Source organism: Ambystoma mexicanum, chromosome 6q (assembly GCF_040938575.1).
Source record: "Ambystoma mexicanum isolate Mex_15411 chromosome 6q, UKY_AmexF1_1, whole genome shotgun sequence".
Taxonomy (NCBI): Eukaryota; Metazoa; Chordata; class Amphibia; order Caudata; family Ambystomatidae; genus Ambystoma; species Ambystoma mexicanum.
The window spans coordinates 815,629,821-815,648,937 of record NC_090937.1 but is presented as its reverse complement, the minus strand read 5'-3'; the positions used below and the strand labels follow the sequence as shown (position 1 = coordinate 815,648,937).

Sequence of the window (19,117 nt, the reverse complement as noted above, 5' to 3'; positions counted from 1 at the left end):
AGTTCGGTTCCCGTTATGTCTCTGATGTGCCCCAAGATTTCTTTCCAATACGCGATCATCTTCGGGCACGACCGCCACATATGGAACATGTTTGATAGTGATCTAAAATTGTTTATTACTGGCCCTATATGATTACATGTGTTTTGGCACTTCCCCGTGCCTTTTTCAAATCAGGGCAGGTCCTTTGTCCTTTGCTTGTTTACGTATTTGCGTAGTTGCAATATGAAATAAAGTACTGGGTTAAATCCCACCTGAAAATTCTCTCGTCTCTCGCGTTGGATAACAGGGTTTCATATTTCAACTAAGCAAATATAGGGCCAGTAATATACCATTTTGGATCACCATCAAACAGAACTTGGGACGCATTTATCAAGCAATTTTGAGATTTATATCTGTGGCGAAGCAAGGGGTGTGCAAGAAACACATTCTTTTTCTTTGTCGAACGGAGGAGGGGAACTCTTGGTCTCCGTTGTTTCACGCACCAATGCAACACTTTTGAATTGCATTTGAACCTGGTCGCGGGGCTACTCAAAAGTGATATCGCCCAAAAAAGTTCCTCATGTGAGGTTTTTCACATATGGAACATGTCACCTCTTTCCCCACATTGTCGCAAGCATTCTGGGGGGTAAGTAGGGTTCATTTTATGTAGGCGATAGGGGGGGCATATACAATCGGTAGCAGAGTTTATATGCTGATTCTTTGATTGACGTAGATTTAGATATTTTATGCGCCCTTGTCCATATTTGACCCCATTCTTCCTCTGTGATCTCCTCCCCCATATCCCGCTCCCAGTCCTTCATATATCGGAGGGTATCTGCTGTTTGTGCCTTGTCTGGGAGTTTACATAGCCTAGTTATCCCTTTCGAGGATATACCCTCCCGCATTGCTAATTCTAGGTCCACCGGGGGTCGTAGCCCAGCCTTCTTTACTGCTGGATGTGTGATCCATGGTGTAATTGTATGTATTTGTATCTGTGGTTTTCACCAATACCATATTTCCTCTTGCAGTCCTCAAATGAGAGTGGGTTGCCATCCTGGTACATATCTCTTAATGTCAGTGTTTCAGCTTCCCCCCACCCTTCCCAAAATGTTCTATGGAATCCAGGTGAGAAGTCAGCATTATGTGTTAGAGGGGGATAGTGGACCCAGTCCCTTTTGCATCTTTCTCCTCCGGATTGCTAAATCCCAGCTGCGCAAGGTCATTTTAGTGGCTTCCAGTAAAGTTCCCTAATTTTCCCGGGTGCCGGGCTTTAAGAATTGCAATACTTTTAGTGGAGTCACTGTTGATGCTTGTTCTTTCTTACCCCAGCAAGGTAGAGGGTCCTGGCCCACCCATTTCAGCATTGGTGTCAGTTGTGCTGCCAATATATACCTCCCAATGCCCGGAACTCCAATCCCTCCGAGAAGCATTGGTCACATCAAGATCTGTCTTTGGATCCTAGGTTTTTTATTTTTCCAAATGAAGTTAAATACTGCCTTCTGTAGTTCCTTAATTAACCTTGGGGGTATATAAACAGGGATTGAGCTCGCTACATATAGTAATCTGGGGAGCAAAGTCATTTTTATTGCCGCTATTCTCGCAAACCATGAGAGTTCCTGGACATCCCATCTTTGCAGGACCTCCTGGAGACTCTTCCAGAGAGGTACAATATTTGCCTTGAAGTGGTTCCACAGTTCTTTAGTGACCTGAACCCCTAAGTACACCAGGGACTGCTTTTCCCACTTTAGGGGGTATAGTTTCTCCATGGGAGCTAAGTCTTCTCTTTTCTCTGTGATATTTAATGCCTTAGATTTTGAGTAGTTTATTGTGAACCCAGAAACCGTTGCAAACCTCTGCAGTTCTGTGATGATCCTAGGTGGCGGGTTTATGGTATCTGCCATATAGAGCATGATATCATCTGCGTAGAGCGCAATCTTATTTTGGAACACCCCACCCGCTACGCACCCCTTTGATGTTTGGGTCACTCCTTATTCTGATTGCGAATGGTTCCATTGCCATTGCGAACAACAGGGAAAGTGGACAGCCCTCACGTGTGCCTCACCTGATGTTGACCCGTTGGCGGTGTAGCCATTTACCAGAAAATGCGTGGATGGGTGCTGGTAATTTGCTAACACCATCTTGGTGAATGTCGACCCACAGCCAAACCCCTCCAGGACCAATCTCAAGTATTTCAAATCAATACTATCAAAGGCACGTCTAGCGTCCAGGGCTGCTACCGAGAACTTTTGATTATTTCTCGTACCCCAGTCAATGATGTCAATCGCCCGTCTAACATTTTCTTGTGTGTCTCCCTTTTATGAAGTCTGCATGGTCCTCATGTAGGGAAAGCCCCTGGCTCAGTCGGCTTCTCCAATAAATATTACAAAATCGTTGCTCACATGATCCCTCCCTCCCCCACCTAACCAGGCCGTTCAACTCTTTTTTGGATAGAGAATGACTGACTCCATGGCTGAGTCAGCCACCTCCCTACTCCTGAAACCAGGGAAGGACTGTGAAGATTGTATGTCTTAAAGTCCTATTGCCCTCCTAAATAAGACTCTAAAATGTACAGTAAAATACTTGTGTCCAGGCTAAGCGGCAGAGGCTGTCCTGCATTTAATTAACAACAAACAAATGGGTTTCATCAAAAAATAAAAAGGGTGGGTACACGATAATATCAGATGGGTGACAGATATCATCGCTTTAACTCCCCAGGTTCAGGGAGGCGGATCTCTCCTCTCAATGGATGCACACCATGCGTTTGAGTTACTTCTCCCAGCAAACGGCTTTGGCCCGAATTTCTCTAGGCTCATGATGGCTAATTTGCAGATCCCCGCCATGTAAATTCAAGTGAATGGCCAATGGTCCCCCCTCCCCTAGAAAAAGGAACTAGGCAGGGCTGTCCTCCCTCCACTCTAGTATTTGCCCTAGCAATGGAGCCCTTGGCGCAGAGGATTTGCTTTCACCCCCGGATCTCAGGCCTCACCCATGGGGGAATATCACCCAAAAAGTAGCATGGTATGCCGATGACATCCTGTGCTTTGACGGAACCTGCTTGCTTCCCTTCTGGTAATGTTGAAACTGCTGGCACTTTTCAGCTCAATATCAGGGTTTCATATTAACCATGAAAGTTCCATCGGCCTAAACATATCAGAGCCCCCCGAAGTACTAGACGCCGTAAGGGCTAGTTTCCTTTATGCTGGGCAGACGAGAGATTTCCTATCTTGATGTACGCCTGATGCCGAAATACGACTCTTATGAGAGCCAACATTCCCCCACTTTGGAATGAAGCTAAAGAAATGCTGAAGCGCTGGGATCTATAGGAAATCTCGTGGATGGGTTGGATCAATGCAACCAAAATGACGCGGCTCCCAAAACTACTTTATATCTTTCAGGCACTCCCAATTCATATTCCGCAGTAGGGCCTTCTCGAGTTTCAGAAGGCTATGGGGCATTTCATATCGGGCCCCCCAGAATCCCACGCAGGCATCTCCTTAGATATAAAGGGGCAGGAGGACTCAATGTTCCGTCAAAACAGAGATATGTGCAGGGCAAATTGCACCAATGCTAGACTTGGCAGCTGAGGAGAGGTCTCCAAAATGGAAAGCTATAGAACAAAATTGCTCCCCCGTAAGACTAGCTCATCTCCCCTTTCTCCCCAAGGAAGTGAGGGGCCTTCACCAGGGTCTTTTCTTAACCACGAATATCACTTTGCAAAACTGGGACAAATCATGTGCTCAGCTGGATCCCAAGCAGGACTGTGTCCTCTTTCCCCGTTTCTCCAGAATCCTGCATTCACTCTGGGTTTAAATCATAAGGCATTCGCTCACTGGGAAACACAAGGGGAACTCTGATTGGGCGGTCTATCTAGGGAAGGCATTCCCCTCACACTTCCTGTATGCAAAGAGGGGTTTGCCCTACCAGAAACTGAGCTCTTCCGCTGCTCCCTGTTATGCCACTGGACCACCAATAGCCAAGTTAAACAGGTCGGATGCCACCCTCCCACAGGCTAGAACCCTAGGTACAGGAGGGTCTAGAATTGCGGATTCTAGAACTGGTAGCTGAAGGTGGTGGCTGCTTGAAAGCTCTGCTCCTGCCCTGGAGATCCTGTTTCTGAACAATTATGACCGACCTGACCTCAGTTGAGATGGCAGTCCCGTTATCTTCGAGGAGATCTAGACAACGGGGTGAAACTGCTGAAGCCCACTAAGGGGATACCCAGCCTTCTAAGAGAGTTGGTTTGGTTTCCTGCCGGGCTGAACGCCAATCAGCTGAAGATTATCTGACAGAAATCATAGATGGTGTAGTGCATTATTTGAACAGGTAATTGTCGGTAGGATGGCTAATTCGACGCAATATGATATGGCAGCTAACATCACATGAAGGGAACAGGATCCTGCAATTGAAGTTGCTGAGGTAGTGCCTGGGTGGCGAGAGCAGACGACATGCTTAAGGCACTAAGTGCGCCAAGGGACCACTCCGGTGGCGATAATGTTAAAGGTTATTTGTACCACGCACTAACATTAACTAAAGGAAGACATTCAGACTTGGAAGTTCCATCAATCTAATGAAGCTATAACTGACCAAATGTCTTGACATCATCAGGAATTTGTCAACCACTGTGCTAATGTCAGAGCAGGAATTCTGTAACAAAAACACTAAGCATGCTTCGAAAACGAAATTATTACTGAAAGATGGGGGACCACAGAAGCCTGGAAAACTGTAAAAACAGACTGCCTAAGGTCATCCCGACAGGAGAAAACTTGCTTAAAGAGCAGGGATATGTCAGAATGCACTCACTGATTAGCGTCTGGAAACCGTTCACTCTGCTCCTAATACCAGAGAGAGAAGAAATATCGGTACAAAGCTCTATACAGAGTGTCAACTAAGGGAGAGGGAAGCCATACAGACATGGGCAAAGAAGCTTACATCTTGCTCACAGGATGGAGGAAGACCAATCTAATATGTACATTTAAGGGAAGAATACATGGAAATAAAAATTCATATAAAAGAACGCTTGTGAAAGAACTATCCTCCATCCTTGGTTTAAATGATATCTCCTGCAAAATATTTGTGAACGTGAGGATACTGTCTGATTGTAGGTTATGTGGGTTTTGCAGTATTGGGAACCCTTTTATCAGGCAATGTATCTTAAATTGTAAAGAGGCACTGGCACTGAGAGGGATTATGATGTATGAGGATTGCCGTATGAAGATATGTCACTTACATGACTCCTGGCACACCCCGTCTTTAGGACCTCCTTCAGTACAGGAGATTCTTGAAAGCTTTAATGTCTGTCAAGTAACCTCAAAATCTAAACCATCGCTGTTGGACTGCTCAAGGATAGAATTAGATTATCTTTTGGGGGTGAAGGCGAAAACGACCTTTCTTGCGACAGGCGGCAGAGAAGATATACCGATGTATAGATCATTTTCGGACTGCTCATTCCTGATGCGGCCAACAACATTTCTTTCTTTGGTTGAACATTAACGGAATTGACCTTGAATACTGGGATGGGGAATTTACCCAAGACATTAGAAGGTTTTTAAGAAACTGTAAAAGTTGTTTATGTTTTCTTTCTGTATTTGTTGCTTAGTGTCAGGGCCAGATATCCTGTGTTAGAGTGTATTCCTTTAGCTTTGGTCAGCCAGAGAAATCCTCAGCACAGTAGGGACAGTGAGGCATTTTTCTATATTCTTTTGAGAATAAAATTGCATGTTTTGATAAATCAAATAGTTGTCCGCCACGCATTAATGACTCCTCACAATGCTCAATGACAAGTATGGTCAATTAGGCTGCAAGGGGTTACTGTTTGGGGTTGGGCGGGTTAGAGTTTCTTTTTGGTTGTTTGATATTATTGTGTCCTTATTGTTTAAGTTTACATGCTTTTAGTGTCTATCCATTATTATATATACTATGCTATGCTATTGTTTGCACCAGAAGTGAGTGGCATGGGTTAGGAACTGTAAATGTTGTGATACATATGTACTTTGTGCAGTATGGGTCACTTTTTTTTATTGTTTTACTGTGACTTCATGTTCTTCTCCGTTAGGTCTAATATAAGCATAGAGCAATTGCGAGCTGCTCGCTGGCCAAATTTTCTGCCATGTTCCGACTTTGGCTAGAGTTTGTTTCTTTGCTCCCTCATTTGTATTCCTGTTTTCAAAATAAAATGTTTCTTTAAAGATCAAGAAGAAGAGCGAATAATTGTTTGAAAAGAGTTGTAAAATGTATGCAATTAGTTGTAGATTAAATTTTACAGGGGCTCATACAGCATCTTGGGAGATTCCCAAGATTTGTCTGTTCATGTTATTTATTCACCGGATCTGAATAAGTTGAAGCATTATGAAATTGATATAGATCAGTTGATTAACAGTATAGGTTAACTAATAAGGGTGGTGCCCACCATTCCTACAATTTGGTTTTCGCTTTATGAATATGGGAACAACAACATTAGATTAGGTCCCACAAAGCTTAAACATTTGAATTGCTTGTGATCCTGTGCAAAGAGTACATGATCTAGCAGCTCCGGCTAAACTGTTCAATTGGTGGTAGTACCACGACTGGTTTGCAAATGACATGGTGCCACTCTGTAATAACACAGGCCAACCAAAATAATTATGTAGGGAAGGTTGCCCAGAGAAATGCCATTGGTGATCCATGTACAACTTACCATACATCAAATTTAGAGGGTCTACGGCACGTCCAGCGAGGTCATGAAGTGTGAGGTCTTCCCTGGCATGTCATGGGAAATGACATCACATGGGTCAAACGATGCACCAACACGCTCACTCCACCCATGCTTGTCTCCCTCTCCCTCCTCCCAATAACTTCCCCTTCCTCTCTCCTACAGGGCCTGGCGCAAGGCTGCCAAAACAGTAGAAGATACGCTATACAGACTACTTTACATAATGTTAAGCGGCTTCACTTCAACACTACAGCCAAGTCAATGCCTAGTCTGGGATGTTGAGGGAAACCCTTATTGATATATTTTTAGGTCCAGTTCATGTACTCTGGATGGCAACCCTTATATAACACCCCTCTCTTAGAATCCCCCTGACCCCCACTGAGCCAAGAAGTAGGTCTGTTTTGCAAATTTAAAAGGTTTATTTGAGAAATATAACAATATATCTATCTATCACACTTTTATAATAAATTAATATTGGATATCACACTTAAAATATGACAGTGATCAACAATGGATAATGTTCTACTGGTAAACTGATTTAGTTACTTAGAAGTAGTATAGAGGATGAGGTAGCTGAAATGCTTTATGGTTTCAAGGAAATGCAAGGTGGAATAAATGCAGTACAGAAAATAAACTGATATGGTTTCACAAGAGATAATATGTTCACTTTTCCCCTGGTGGCAATTCACCCCCCCCCCCACTATATGCAATGCAAGGAGATGGAAGTAACACACACAGTCTTCAGGAATACAATCAAATACAATACGGAATTCAGTTCCCCCCCCAGCAAGCTTAGACAACAGGTATGCTTTTTAAAACACGGGCAATAGTGCTTTGTAATGTGGTGGCAAGGAAGTGAAAAATGCTAAAATTGCTTTTAATTCCCTATAGGAGGTTCAGGGTGAGTGGTAGACACTTTAAATCAGTTCAGGTCAGCCCTAACAATGGTTCAGGGATGGTTATTAGGTTGCAAACGAATTTTAGCAGTTCAGGCAAAAGCGGCTATCTTTTTACAGATATGACGAAATCAGGCCAAATCGCAAATCGCGGTAAATTTTGCGAGTGCGTGAATCGCGATTGCGGTAAAAGAAGTCGGTTCTATGCTTGTTGGAAAGCTTAGATTCTAAGCTTTCAAAGGAAAGTTAAATCTCGTTCCTAGGACAAACGGTTCCAGAGATACGGACACTTTTGTGAAGGTAGTTTTTTGGATTTAAAGTAAACTCAAAATGACAGGTGACAGCTTGCAGCTGCAGAATTGACAGGTGACAGTTGTGCAGCTTTAAAAATGACAGATGACACGATTTCTAGGAGGCTGTTCTAATTAGGTTAAAATAGTTTGGATTAGATTATTTTAACTAAGAGATTGGGTTCTGCACAGTTCTGGCGGATACTCACTCCTAATTTCGAAATGAATGGGCCTCGTCACGGATCTGGTCAACATGTCCAGCGGCGGTTCTCTCTGCTCGGCGGGTCAATCAGGCACCGGTTCTGCTCACAGCGATCCGGATCTCTGGTTCCGCTCACAGCGGTCTGGTCTGCGGTTCCGGCAAGAGTTCTTGGCAAAGAATTCAAACAGCTCGCCCGGCTGTTGAATAGTTTGGTTAGGTTTGCTGGATTCTGAAGGCCTGCTGAGAATACTTTTCCTTGCAGTGGGCCTTCTAGGTTCAACGTTCTGTAGTCTATGGGTCTCTGGTTCTGGTCTCTGTCTGCATGGGATGTCGGCCGTCAAAATGCTCCGCAGAAATGGAAATGAATCTCTCTACCTGTCCCAGCAGTCTCTTTTTATGTGTTTTGAAAATGGGTGTGTGCCTGGGCCTAGCTAAACCTGCCCCTCTCACTTATCATTGGCCAATTCCTCCTCTCTCCCTTGATTGGGGGAAGGAAATGTGAGTCAGAGTGATGCTGTAGGTTTTATGGTCAGAGGAACCTCAACTTGTCAAATTGCACACAAATCTATTTCTGACCCAAACACATATTTATATATGTACCATTTATCTAATATTATAGGTCCAGTTAACATATTTTCTGTAGCACCAAACCATCCGATCCCTGTCTTTGTACGATGTCGTGTCTACTGATGACAGAATTCTCCCCTTTTCATCCAGATAACGACCTCTAAACCTTTCCAGATTTTACACAAATGTGCACCAGAGATATGGGTTTCAGATGATAAAGTGTCAGATTTTTAACATGCATACATTTGGAGTAATAACCTTTTTTCCGCTACTATCCCCAAGAACATCCCACAGGGTCCTAACACCTTTTAAAATGTGCACAGAAAAATCCCAAGAATAATGATATTATTTATATAATTTTGACAGGTCCGTACTATGAATTATCCATCTTTTTAAAATGAGGCCCTGGTCAAAAAAGGGGTGTGGCTTCCCACATCACATGGTGGAATAACTGGTTTATCCACTTCCCCCAAGCTCAGCTGGCTCTCACAGGCACTGCGCCTCCCAGTTTCTCCCAAGAGGAAGCCATTTTACGACCCCCCCAATATAACATTTGCCTGAGCCCAGGACAGGGCTTTGTTCAACCTCCTGCAGTCTGCAGGTACCCCTCCCTTAATTCAATCAGGGAGGTGTGATCTCCTTTTGGTGGGGGCAGCAGGATGCAGCCAGCCCTGGAAAGAGTTGTTGAGCCAGTTTCTCCTGTCTGGGGTAGTTGTCAGGCAGAATTCAGCTAACTGTCACTTTAGTTCCCAGTTTTCTACATTCAAATCCAACTTACATGCAGCTATTTTTTATATACACATTAAATAATTACTTCCTTCAAGTCATTTCAGAATATAGTTTTACATTGTATCCAGCTCTTAGCAAGTCTTTCCTTGGCCTGGTTTGGGTTCCTCTGTTCAGTTTTACACAAAAGTCTGGTGGTTTTAAAACGCCGGCTTTCTGATAGTGGTGAGTACCGGTATTGCATCCATTTTTGGGATCTGTCTTGAATTACTGCATTTCAATAGAGTGGTCTTTTGCTTGATAGTATAGGACCCTTGCTTAACATTGTTTTGATGGCATCCTTACAGTAGAGTGGTGATGTGGAACCCCCCACAAGAAGGTTGTATCTTTGGAGTGGTCTTGTGCCAACTGCGCAGTTCTCCTGGATTCTGGCGTGAATGTGGGCGGCGATAGCTCATCCCCATATCCACCCAGTCTATTGATTCAACATGGGTCAAAGCCCTTGACAATAACATTATTTCAAAGCCCATAGCAATCACTGAAACCATCACTATTACTGAGAGGGACAGTGCCAGGGCCTTTCAAATGTACCCCTCAAGCCGCAGGGGGGCCCAGAGCAACTGCCCCGATGTTGGCAGTCAGCAGTCATCTGGCACTCTTAACAGATTCTTTTCATTCATGGCTCTAACATGTGTGCTTTGCAGCGTGCCTGTACAATATGCAACCATTCAGGCTGTCTCCTCCCTCGTGGTATACAGAAGTGGACTTGTCACATCGTTGCCCTTTTACTCCAGTTTCTCGGCTTTGGCCCCTTGCTGACAATAATAGCCTTTGAGTGGACATTTCAGCCACGTGCTGGCGTACCATGTCGCGAAAATATGTTGCTTCGTCTCCCTTATGAATGTATACAACCCACGAGTGCTTCGTATTCTATGTCAAGTCCAGAGGCTCGGATTATGCCTTCTTTTACTCAAAACTCGAGCAGCAGACAAAATATAACAGTTTCAACTCAAAAGAATAACACATGCAAAAACTACATTTCCCAACAAATTATTTTGTGTGTAGTTCATTCTTTTTATGCTCATGAAAACAATAGACCACGTGACTCTTTCCACCAGTCACAACATACAATGTCCTTTATCCTCCTCTACAATTCTGTGTCCTTCCCCTTTCTTTGCTGCTCGGGCAGCCATATAAGTACCTTTTCATTATAGTAATTGATAACGTTAAGAGAGTGGTTTATTATCAGAAGTGTATTTGTGACAGTGCGCATAGAAATGTGTTAAGCAGTTCGGAGCGTATCCGCAAACTTTAGAGTTTAGGAACTTTAAAAAGCGAACCTGCAGCGGGCCTCACGGCACCGGCGGGTGTCACACTCTCAGTAGGTGAGAGGGGGCACCGTTGCTGTGACACAACACTGAGCGCGACGGGACCCAGCGAGATTCCGGCACTCAGTATTCGTATTACAGAAGAGAGCAGCAAGTGCACAGAACGAGACAGCAGACGTGTAATTATCTATTCCCCGTACACCGAAGGAACACGTAGCAACGTGTCAGAGCACGAATAGCTCTTGAGGGCGGTACACCCATTTTTGGCTCGGCTGGTTTGACGCTACCACTTTGGTGTGGCGGACAGTTCGGCGCACCCATTTTGGAGCAGGAGCCTTTCTGGAGCCGCCGATTTGGTCGAGGGCTGTTTGGACGTAGCTGGCATTGCAGCCATGTCTAAACTCCCTCACGCCAAATTTATCAGCATAATTTTTTTCAAATGCAGAACGTTGACAGGTACTGTGCCTGTCAACGTGTTGCATTTGAAAATAATTGTGCCTTCTTCACCCCTTGCTTTAGTATTTGCTTAAAACTAAAAAGGCACATACGTACATGTACGTTGGTTTGAAGCACAGTAGGCGGTAGTGCCGCGAAAGCACAGACGAGGCGCTACTAGAATTCTAGCATGTAGTTTTGCAAATATCTCTGGAGATCTGTCTAGATGCATAGCTGCCGCCCCGGGATGCACCAGAGACAATTTGGGGAAAGATTGTTTTTTTACTTCTGTTCCACAAAAGTAATCTACATGCAGAGCTCACTGTGACCAGCTTGAAGCCCACCCAAGCAAGAAAAGCGGATAAGCCATTGTTGCTGGACTACAAGCACCACAATGCTTACTAAGAAGTATCTTACTAAGAAGTATACGAGGACACAAAGGGGTCATGCAATAATTCCTGACGGGCTGTTGGCAGTGAGGTCAGAAGGTCTGGGACGGCACCAAATGGCTGGCCTGTTCCTCTGAAATGTTTGCCTGGCTTATCAGTGACCAGTGGGGTTGGGGCAGTGTCAGACACGGACACATGGCAGGCCTGCCCTGAAACATCACTTTGTTCGAATATGGTGCGTTTAAGAAATGTGTTGTGCATGCTTCCTACAATACATTTCTGTTTTTACACGGACCTCTGAATCAGGCCTTCAATGGTACTCATTTTGAAAACTTGGAGGATGAATGCCTAACTGAACGGTGGGATTGGACCTTGTGATCCGCAGGCTCGTAGTATCATTTGGATAGTGCTTTTATGTAATACGAATTAATGTGCATTTCTAATGTGCCCGTTACCAACCTACTGGCCTCAAGGCACTCATGCCAGTCCTGTAGATGTGGGTGAAGATCGGGATAGGTGTAGTGGATGTAGAACAGTCCATGGGGGCGTGGGTTAGGGAAGGCAGGAAGAAGGACAGGTAGTGTTGGTTTAAGGGGGAAGCCATGTTTACTCGCATTTTCCCATTCGAGTCGCAAGAAAGATGGAGGGGGTCATTGCATAGAGTATTTGCTGTAAGTTTGTACTGAGTGGGACCTTTCAGTGAGTGGTTTCGTGATGGGCTTGTAATGTGGTGAGGAAACTTGACAGAATTGGGAATGCTCACGCTTCCCAGGGCATTCACCAACCACGAAGAACTGGGGTTTTCCAAGACTTAATCTAACACAGAGTCGGGAGATGTGTGCAAGAAATTGATGCAGCATATGTTTTCACATAGTTCTCTTAAACGGGTGCATTACCCCCACTGAGCTATCACATTTTCTCGAAGAATATCAGCAGCATATAGATGACTCAAGAATTAAGCCTTGTTTTCTGCTGCCTGTTCCATGACACACACCATTGGCATCCACCACAGTTTTTTTTTGTCGCAGCGAATCGGTCCGCGCAAACTGGCCACGCCAAATCGTAGGGGCACAAGCTATACAGATGACGAGTCCTATTCAGAGGACGCAAAAGAGGAGGAATGGGACGACACGTTCGAAGGAAGCTCGGAAGAGCGTAACACATCCTACCCAAGCCCTCCGGACAGGCGCAAGTCTGCCAAGAAAAGGAAAAGAAAGGAAGATGAGGACATGGGCAAGGTATTTGACCCAGACTCACTCATTCATCCCAGATCGGCGGAGTGGGAGCCCCCCCGCCAAGATCAGAAACTACATGAAGAAGCAAATACGTTGCTCCTTATCTAAGGAGGCCAGAAGCAAGTTAAGGGCAGAATGCCCCAGGCCCCAAGTCTCAGACAAGATGGCGGAAACGCCAAAAATAGATGAGAAGATGATGTCTTTCATGGGGCGCTATGGCAGGGACATTAGGAAAGGAATTGATGGCGATCCTGTCAGGATAAGCACCTTTATGTCCTGGGTCCTTTGACTAGAATTTGGCAGATGGCTGAGGAGGCCAAAAAACCAGAGCAGAGAGTGTTCAGGTATTAGCTATAGAGATATTAGCAGGCTGGGCGCAGAAAGCTGCTCGGCAACACCACCAATGCCGTAACAACAGAGCATAGGAGGTCCATCCCACAGTAAAGGGAAACTGTTTGGGGACACATTCATCAAGAAAATGGCAACATTTGCCAGTACCTACGCCGCAATAGATAAGGCACATGCCTTGCTCAAGAGAGTCTTTGGCAACAAGGTTGATGGCAGAGAAAGGGGCCACTTGGGCAGTCGATTCCGCTCCTACAGGTGTCTTTAATAAATCCTGACTTTCTATAACGTTAGTATGGAAAATCAGTATTGTTTTCTTCTGCTCTAATCAAATACTAGGGCCCAAACAACATGTTGAAATGGGCTCCCATGAGCCAATAAACTAGTCAGCCGGTGCTGAACCCGGGTCTTGGCGGGGGGGGGGGGGCAAGTAGACCCTTGAAAAGCCCCCCTGCTCACCATCAGCAGGCCCGGATTACTTCAATTCAAAGTTTATAGTCTGCATGTTACTAGCAATGGGCGGAGACTAACATTATGTAAACTCCTGACGGTGGGCTATTTGGTTTGCTCAAAGCGTTAATTGGCGTTCCCATTAGACCTGGCTGGCTTCACCTTGCAGTAAATGAATATGCAATACACTGCAATCGTGGACAAAAACATATGAATCTAATAAAAATTATAAAACTGAAGTCTGTAACCCCATCAGCAGACTACGCATGCATGACCTTTCCCCTACATTGCCGCTGCCAGCAGGAGGAGTGGCGGTCGCCACTGTTTTAAGTTCTGTAGTACGAGGTCCAAGGTGCCTGAATGCAAGAAACACCTCCAGCAGCTGCGTAGGCTGCCTGGGTACTCTCGATGTCTGTAAAATACTACAAGTCTTAGTGCAGGACCTGCCTCCAGCGAGTACCACGCTTTAAGATTCTATTCATCTTTCAGATTTACCATGTTCCCAAAAGAAAGAGATTTTCGAAGTTTTGGAACTAACACACCGCGGAGCACTTGCAAAATGACATCAACTTATTTAAAGTCCAACACATTAAGTCATGACTAAAAGTGACACATGCAAAATGGCATCAATTTACATAAAGTAGAACACATTAAAGCATTAAGAAAATTACAGAGATATTGCAACAATGTTCCACAATGTAGCTTATGGATCTCAAATACGAAAAGGGGGTCATACTGACACTGTCTGCAGCAGTAATCTTACCCTGCCGAGAGTAGGTGCCGAGGGAGAAGCCCATGCTGCAGCTGTTCAGTGTGGCTGTCACGCTCCACTTTCGGTATTTACCTCACTCTCAAACACCAGAAGACAGACTAAAACTGACAGGAGAGAGTGGAAGGGCAAAAGTATAAAAACAGAAAAAATATCCCAGCTACTACGAAGCCCAGCCTCTTTTCTCTTAGCAAATTATACGCTTACATAACCCTAACGGGTATCACGCGGTCTAGTCTTTTAAATCACGAATAACGTTACGCGGTCTGCCTAAAGCCGCCATCTTGAAACTGGAATGTGTTCCCTTCAAACCCAGCAATGTGTAGAGAACATTTAGAGCAATAAAGAAAAAATTACACAAAAAGGTACGTGTCCAGCAACGGAAACACGTTCAAAGTCGTGTATTCAACAAAACACGGACTTATTTGGAATTTGGCAGGTGCGGTCACACAGTTCTCTAATAACGAACTCTGGGACCCGAACTCACACATTTATTTCAGTTTATAGGACGTTATTACTTTTAAATTCCATTTACCAATAGTTCACCCTGAAACCAATTTTATATTGTGCATGGGAATAGTTTATAACTGCATTTGATGATGTCGTAATACATCATTATTTAACCACGTTTTAAATATGTGAACGTCGCGGTCGCATTGAATAATGATGGCAAAGCTATAGTGTCAACAAAAGTTGGCGGATTGTTGAGCTTCTGGGACGCACCGCAGCTGTCATTATGCCGTTGTCTTGTAGGCGTGGTCTTCGTTTCATGTGCACTTGTGTTGGCACCACAGACTTCTGTGGTTGGTACGAATGTCCGTTTTCAGTTTCAAGTACAATGACACTTTTCCCAGCGTGCCTTTTCTTTTGTCCCGACATACATCGCTTCGGGTGCCAGCGGCTTCCTGCCTGTTAGACGAAGCAGCTGCCAATTGCTGCTGTCTCATCGTCGTCATGGCGGACCCGCGGGAGAAGGCGCTTCAGGACTATCGCAAGAAGTTACTGGAGCACAAGGAGATTGACGGGCGACTGAAGGAGCTGCGGGAGCAACTGCGAGAGCTGACTAAACAATACGAGAAGTCCGAGAACGATCTGAAGGCTCTGCAGAGCGTGGGCCAGATAGTGGGGGAGGTGCTGAAGCAACTCACCGACGAGAAGTTCATAGTGAAGGCCACCAACGGGCCGCGCTATGTGGTGGGATGCCGCCGGCAGCTGGACCGCACCAAGCTGAAGCCCGGCACGCGCGTCGCCTTGGATATGACGACCCTGACAGTCATGCGCTACCTGCCGCGGGAGGTGGACCCCCTGGTCTACAACATGTCTCACGAGGACCCGGGCGACGTGTCCTACTCGGAGATCGGTGGACTCTCGGAGCAGATCCGAGAGCTGCGTGAGGTAATTGAGCTCCCACTCACCAACCCGGAGCTTTTTCAGCGAGTGGGCATCGTGCCGCCCAAGGGGTGTCTCCTCTACGGACCCCCGGGCACTGGCAAGACGCTGCTGGCTCGAGCCGTGGCCACACAGCTCGACTGCAACTTCCTCAAGGTGGTGTCCAGCTCCATTGTGGACAAGTACATCGGCGAGAGCGCGCGCCTCATCCGCGAGATGTTCAACTACGCCCGAGACCACCAGCCCTGCATAATCTTCATGGACGAGATCGACGCCATCGGGGGCCGCCGCTTCTCGGAAGGCACGTCCGCCGACCGCGAGATCCAGCGCACGCTCATGGAGCTGCTGAACCAGATGGACGGCTTCGACACCCTGCACCGGGTGAAGATGATCATGGCCACCAACCGACCAGACACCCTGGACCCGGCGTTGCTGCGGCCCGGGCGCCTGGACCGTAAGATCCACATCGAGCTGCCCAACGAGCAGGCTAGGCTCGACATCCTCAAGATCCACGCCATGCCCATCGCCAAGCACGGCGAGATCGACTACGAAGCCGTGGTGAAGTTGTCTGACGGCTTCAACGGCGCAGACCTGCGCAATGTGTGTACCGAGGCCGGCATGTTCGCTATTCGCGCTGACCACGACTACGTAGTGCAGGAGGACTTCATGAAGGCAGTGCGCAAAGTGGCCGATTCCAAGAAGCTGGAGTCTAAGCTGGACTACAAGCCGGTCTGATGCTCCCAATAAAAACGAGAGGACGCTGCAGCCTCCCAGAATCTGTCTGGGGAATGTAGACTGCTTCACATAGAACACTTCCATGAATTTAGTCGAGAGACTATAACACCAGACTCAAACGAGTGTTGCCTACTGTCCGTTTGCCCCCCCCTACTTCATATTTACTTTTTCTCGTTCTTAATATAGCGATTTAAAGTCCTACCTTTGCCCTTCTGCTTTTTGCTGCATACCATTCAGTACATAATATGGCGGCAATCGTTGACCTGGAGCAGTTGAGTTTGTTTAAGTTTAGATACGTATTAAACATTTGTAATTGCACCTGTGGGCACTTTATTTGCACTGCTTGTATTCTCTCCCTTTTCTTTAAAAAAAAAAAGCAAATGCATTTCAACAGCGCTGTCAACTTTGTAGGTTGGTACGAGGTGTGTGTGGAGGATACCTGTGATATTTTGTTTTAACTCGGTCCGTCGTTTTGTGCTTGTCCATAGCTTGTTTATTAATTTGTAGTGTGCGCCAGACCCAAGGGTATAAGGGCGCAGAAGCAACAGGAATATTTTTAGCTTGGTTACAGTGCTGTACATTAATTTACATGTATATACAAATGTAGCAAACGGCCATATACAATATGTACACAGGGGGGCTGGAGGAGAGGGAAGGAGCTCTAGGTCAAAAGGCGGGGCAGGGCAGATGAATATGCAGGGTGGAATTAGTGGTCATTTTCCTTTATCCAGTTAATGTAGTTGCGCCTGAAGTGTGGGTAGGTTTGGTCTAACCTTAGGGCAGGTGGAAGGGAGTTCCCATGTTGGGTGGCTTTCACCTGAAAACTGTATCTCCGGTTTTGGAGCGTTTAAATCTGGGCACTGAGGTTAGAATTTTCGGTTCTAGTAGGTCGTTTGGGGGAGTATCTCTTGAATCTGTCTACAAAGTAGAGCAGGGCTGCGTTATTAAAGCACGTCTGTGAGAGTGAGGCTGATTTCAGTAAGATTTTCTGTGGTGGTGAGCCAGTTGTTGGCTCTCCTAGTGTCAGATGTGTTCTTTTTTTAGAGTGTGACAATCATGGCCTATGTCACTGCTTCGCGCACAATGCTCTGTTGGGCTCGGAATATATTCAGCACCTTTTGGATATTGTAGTCTACCACAATTAACAAAAGGTAGACCGGGTAGTGTTTCCTGTGTGGGAAAAAAAATGCAGAGTTGTTGTTTAGATGTAGGATACTGTAGAACTATTAATCGTAGAATTCGTTTTGGCGTTCTGTGTATAACTGGTGATTTTGAGTACTGAGGAAGAATTATTAAAATTTGTGGAAGTATGGATGTGCGAAGGCCCTGAAATGTGCGAAGGTAACATTGAAAGTGTGGGGGCCAGAAATGTCAGATTTAAAACTGTTTTTAGGTGCCTTCAGCAAATACATATCGTTTTGGGAATGCCATGCCAAGAGGTGACAGATCCAAGGACAGGTCCATATGGGGAATTGAAATGGGAGAGTGGGAAATTGAGGTGCAGAGCTGATCCAACTGGCCTGTATATTCCATTCCCATTGGCTACTGGCTTGAAGTAAGCTAGTATGCAACGTGTAGATGCTATAACGCATCCCAATTGCAAAGCTGTGCAAAGAAGCCCAGGTTATAAGTAAGTCATAAAGTATGTTATTGGGATTTATACCACACACTGTTGCTATTTTCCTGATCTCCAGGTGCTCTGTCGGATCTGAAAAGGAAGTTGGTTGGGCGGGCGTAGTGGAATTGAGTGGAAAAGCGCAAGAGAGCTTTGATTGTGGTTTGTTGGTAGTTTCAGTGAGGAAAACGTACCTGTGTGCAGGTTTGTTTAGTTGCTGGGTGTTGTGGTGTTCGGCGCATGTGTGTAGTGGGTGATTTGTGTGCCATTGGTTTAATTTCCCGTTGTGTCTGTAGCTTGCCGTGGTTTTTATGTTGTGCTCTCGGGCAGAGGTATGGGTGATTTGTTCAGTGTTTGATTATGCAGCGTATTAGAACATTTTTAGGGTTAAATTGTCTGAGTCAGGGTTGAATAGAACAGCCTACCAAATTCTTAATTTTATTTAAATTCATACATGTTTTGCTAGTATGGAACTCTGGGAAGTTGGTAAGCATGATTTGTCCCATGACTCAGATCTTTGGGGTTACATTTCAATAATAGGTTGTTAAAATGTTCTATGGATGTAATATGTGGGGCTTCAATTTCAACTCGGTAAACTGTGTGTCCAGCATATGCTATTTATATAGCGCCTATACACAATGTGTTTCAAAGCGCTTGAAGGCAAGCGGGGGGGGGGGGGTCAGGGGAAAATACAACATTCTTATAGGCCATGAAAGTAAGGATGTGAAATTAACTATCATGCTCAGCCTGATGACATTTCAGATAGTGCAAGAGCTAAAAACATAGATGAAGGAGGGGGAGAGTGGGAAGGAAATAGAACGACGGGTGACTACCGTACTAGTCCTGACAACATTTCTGGTAGAGCTGGAGAAAAACAAAAGGTGGGGGGAGGAACAGAACAAGCGACTATCGTACTGGGCCTGACAATGTTTCAGATAGTGCTTGGTGGGGGGGCAAAGGGGGGACAGAAGAGGTTGCTATCATTCTAGGTCCAGGAAAGTAAGGGGATGAGATGGGGAGAGGGGAGGAGACAACAGAGAGTGAGCAGTGAAAAAGAGTAGAGAATGCTAGATAGCATC

The 19,117-nt window shown here is 45.5% G+C and overlaps 2 protein-coding genes across 2 annotated transcripts in view; one reads left to right on the top strand and one right to left on the bottom strand.

Annotated features, from left to right (window-relative positions):
- ETFDH (electron transfer flavoprotein dehydrogenase) overlaps positions 1-14,450 on the bottom strand; it is a 920,962-nt gene extending 906,512 nt beyond the window's left edge. Inside the window, exon 1 of the mRNA XM_069631338.1 lies at positions 14,294-14,450. Coding sequence (XP_069487439.1) covers positions 14,294-14,327 — 34 coding nt within the window. The 5' untranslated portion in view covers positions 14,328-14,450. The remainder of the gene's footprint in view (positions 1-14,293) is intronic.
- A 647-nt stretch (positions 14,451-15,097) lies between these two features.
- PSMC6 (proteasome 26S subunit, ATPase 6) lies at positions 15,098-16,741 on the top strand. The gene has a single exon (XM_069631339.1). It carries the CDS (start codon positions 15,113-15,115, stop codon positions 16,421-16,423), a length of 1,311 nt encoding a protein of 436 aa, XP_069487440.1. The 5' UTR covers positions 15,098-15,112; the 3' UTR covers positions 16,424-16,741.
- Positions 16,742-19,117: the final 2,376 nt, after the last annotated feature.

Bases quoted from the DNA above. Each gene is read 5' to 3' on its own strand.
- PSMC6 (XM_069631339.1), top strand. From the start codon at position 15,113: ATGTCCGTTTTCAGTTTCAAGTACAATGACACTTTTCCCAGCGTGCCT.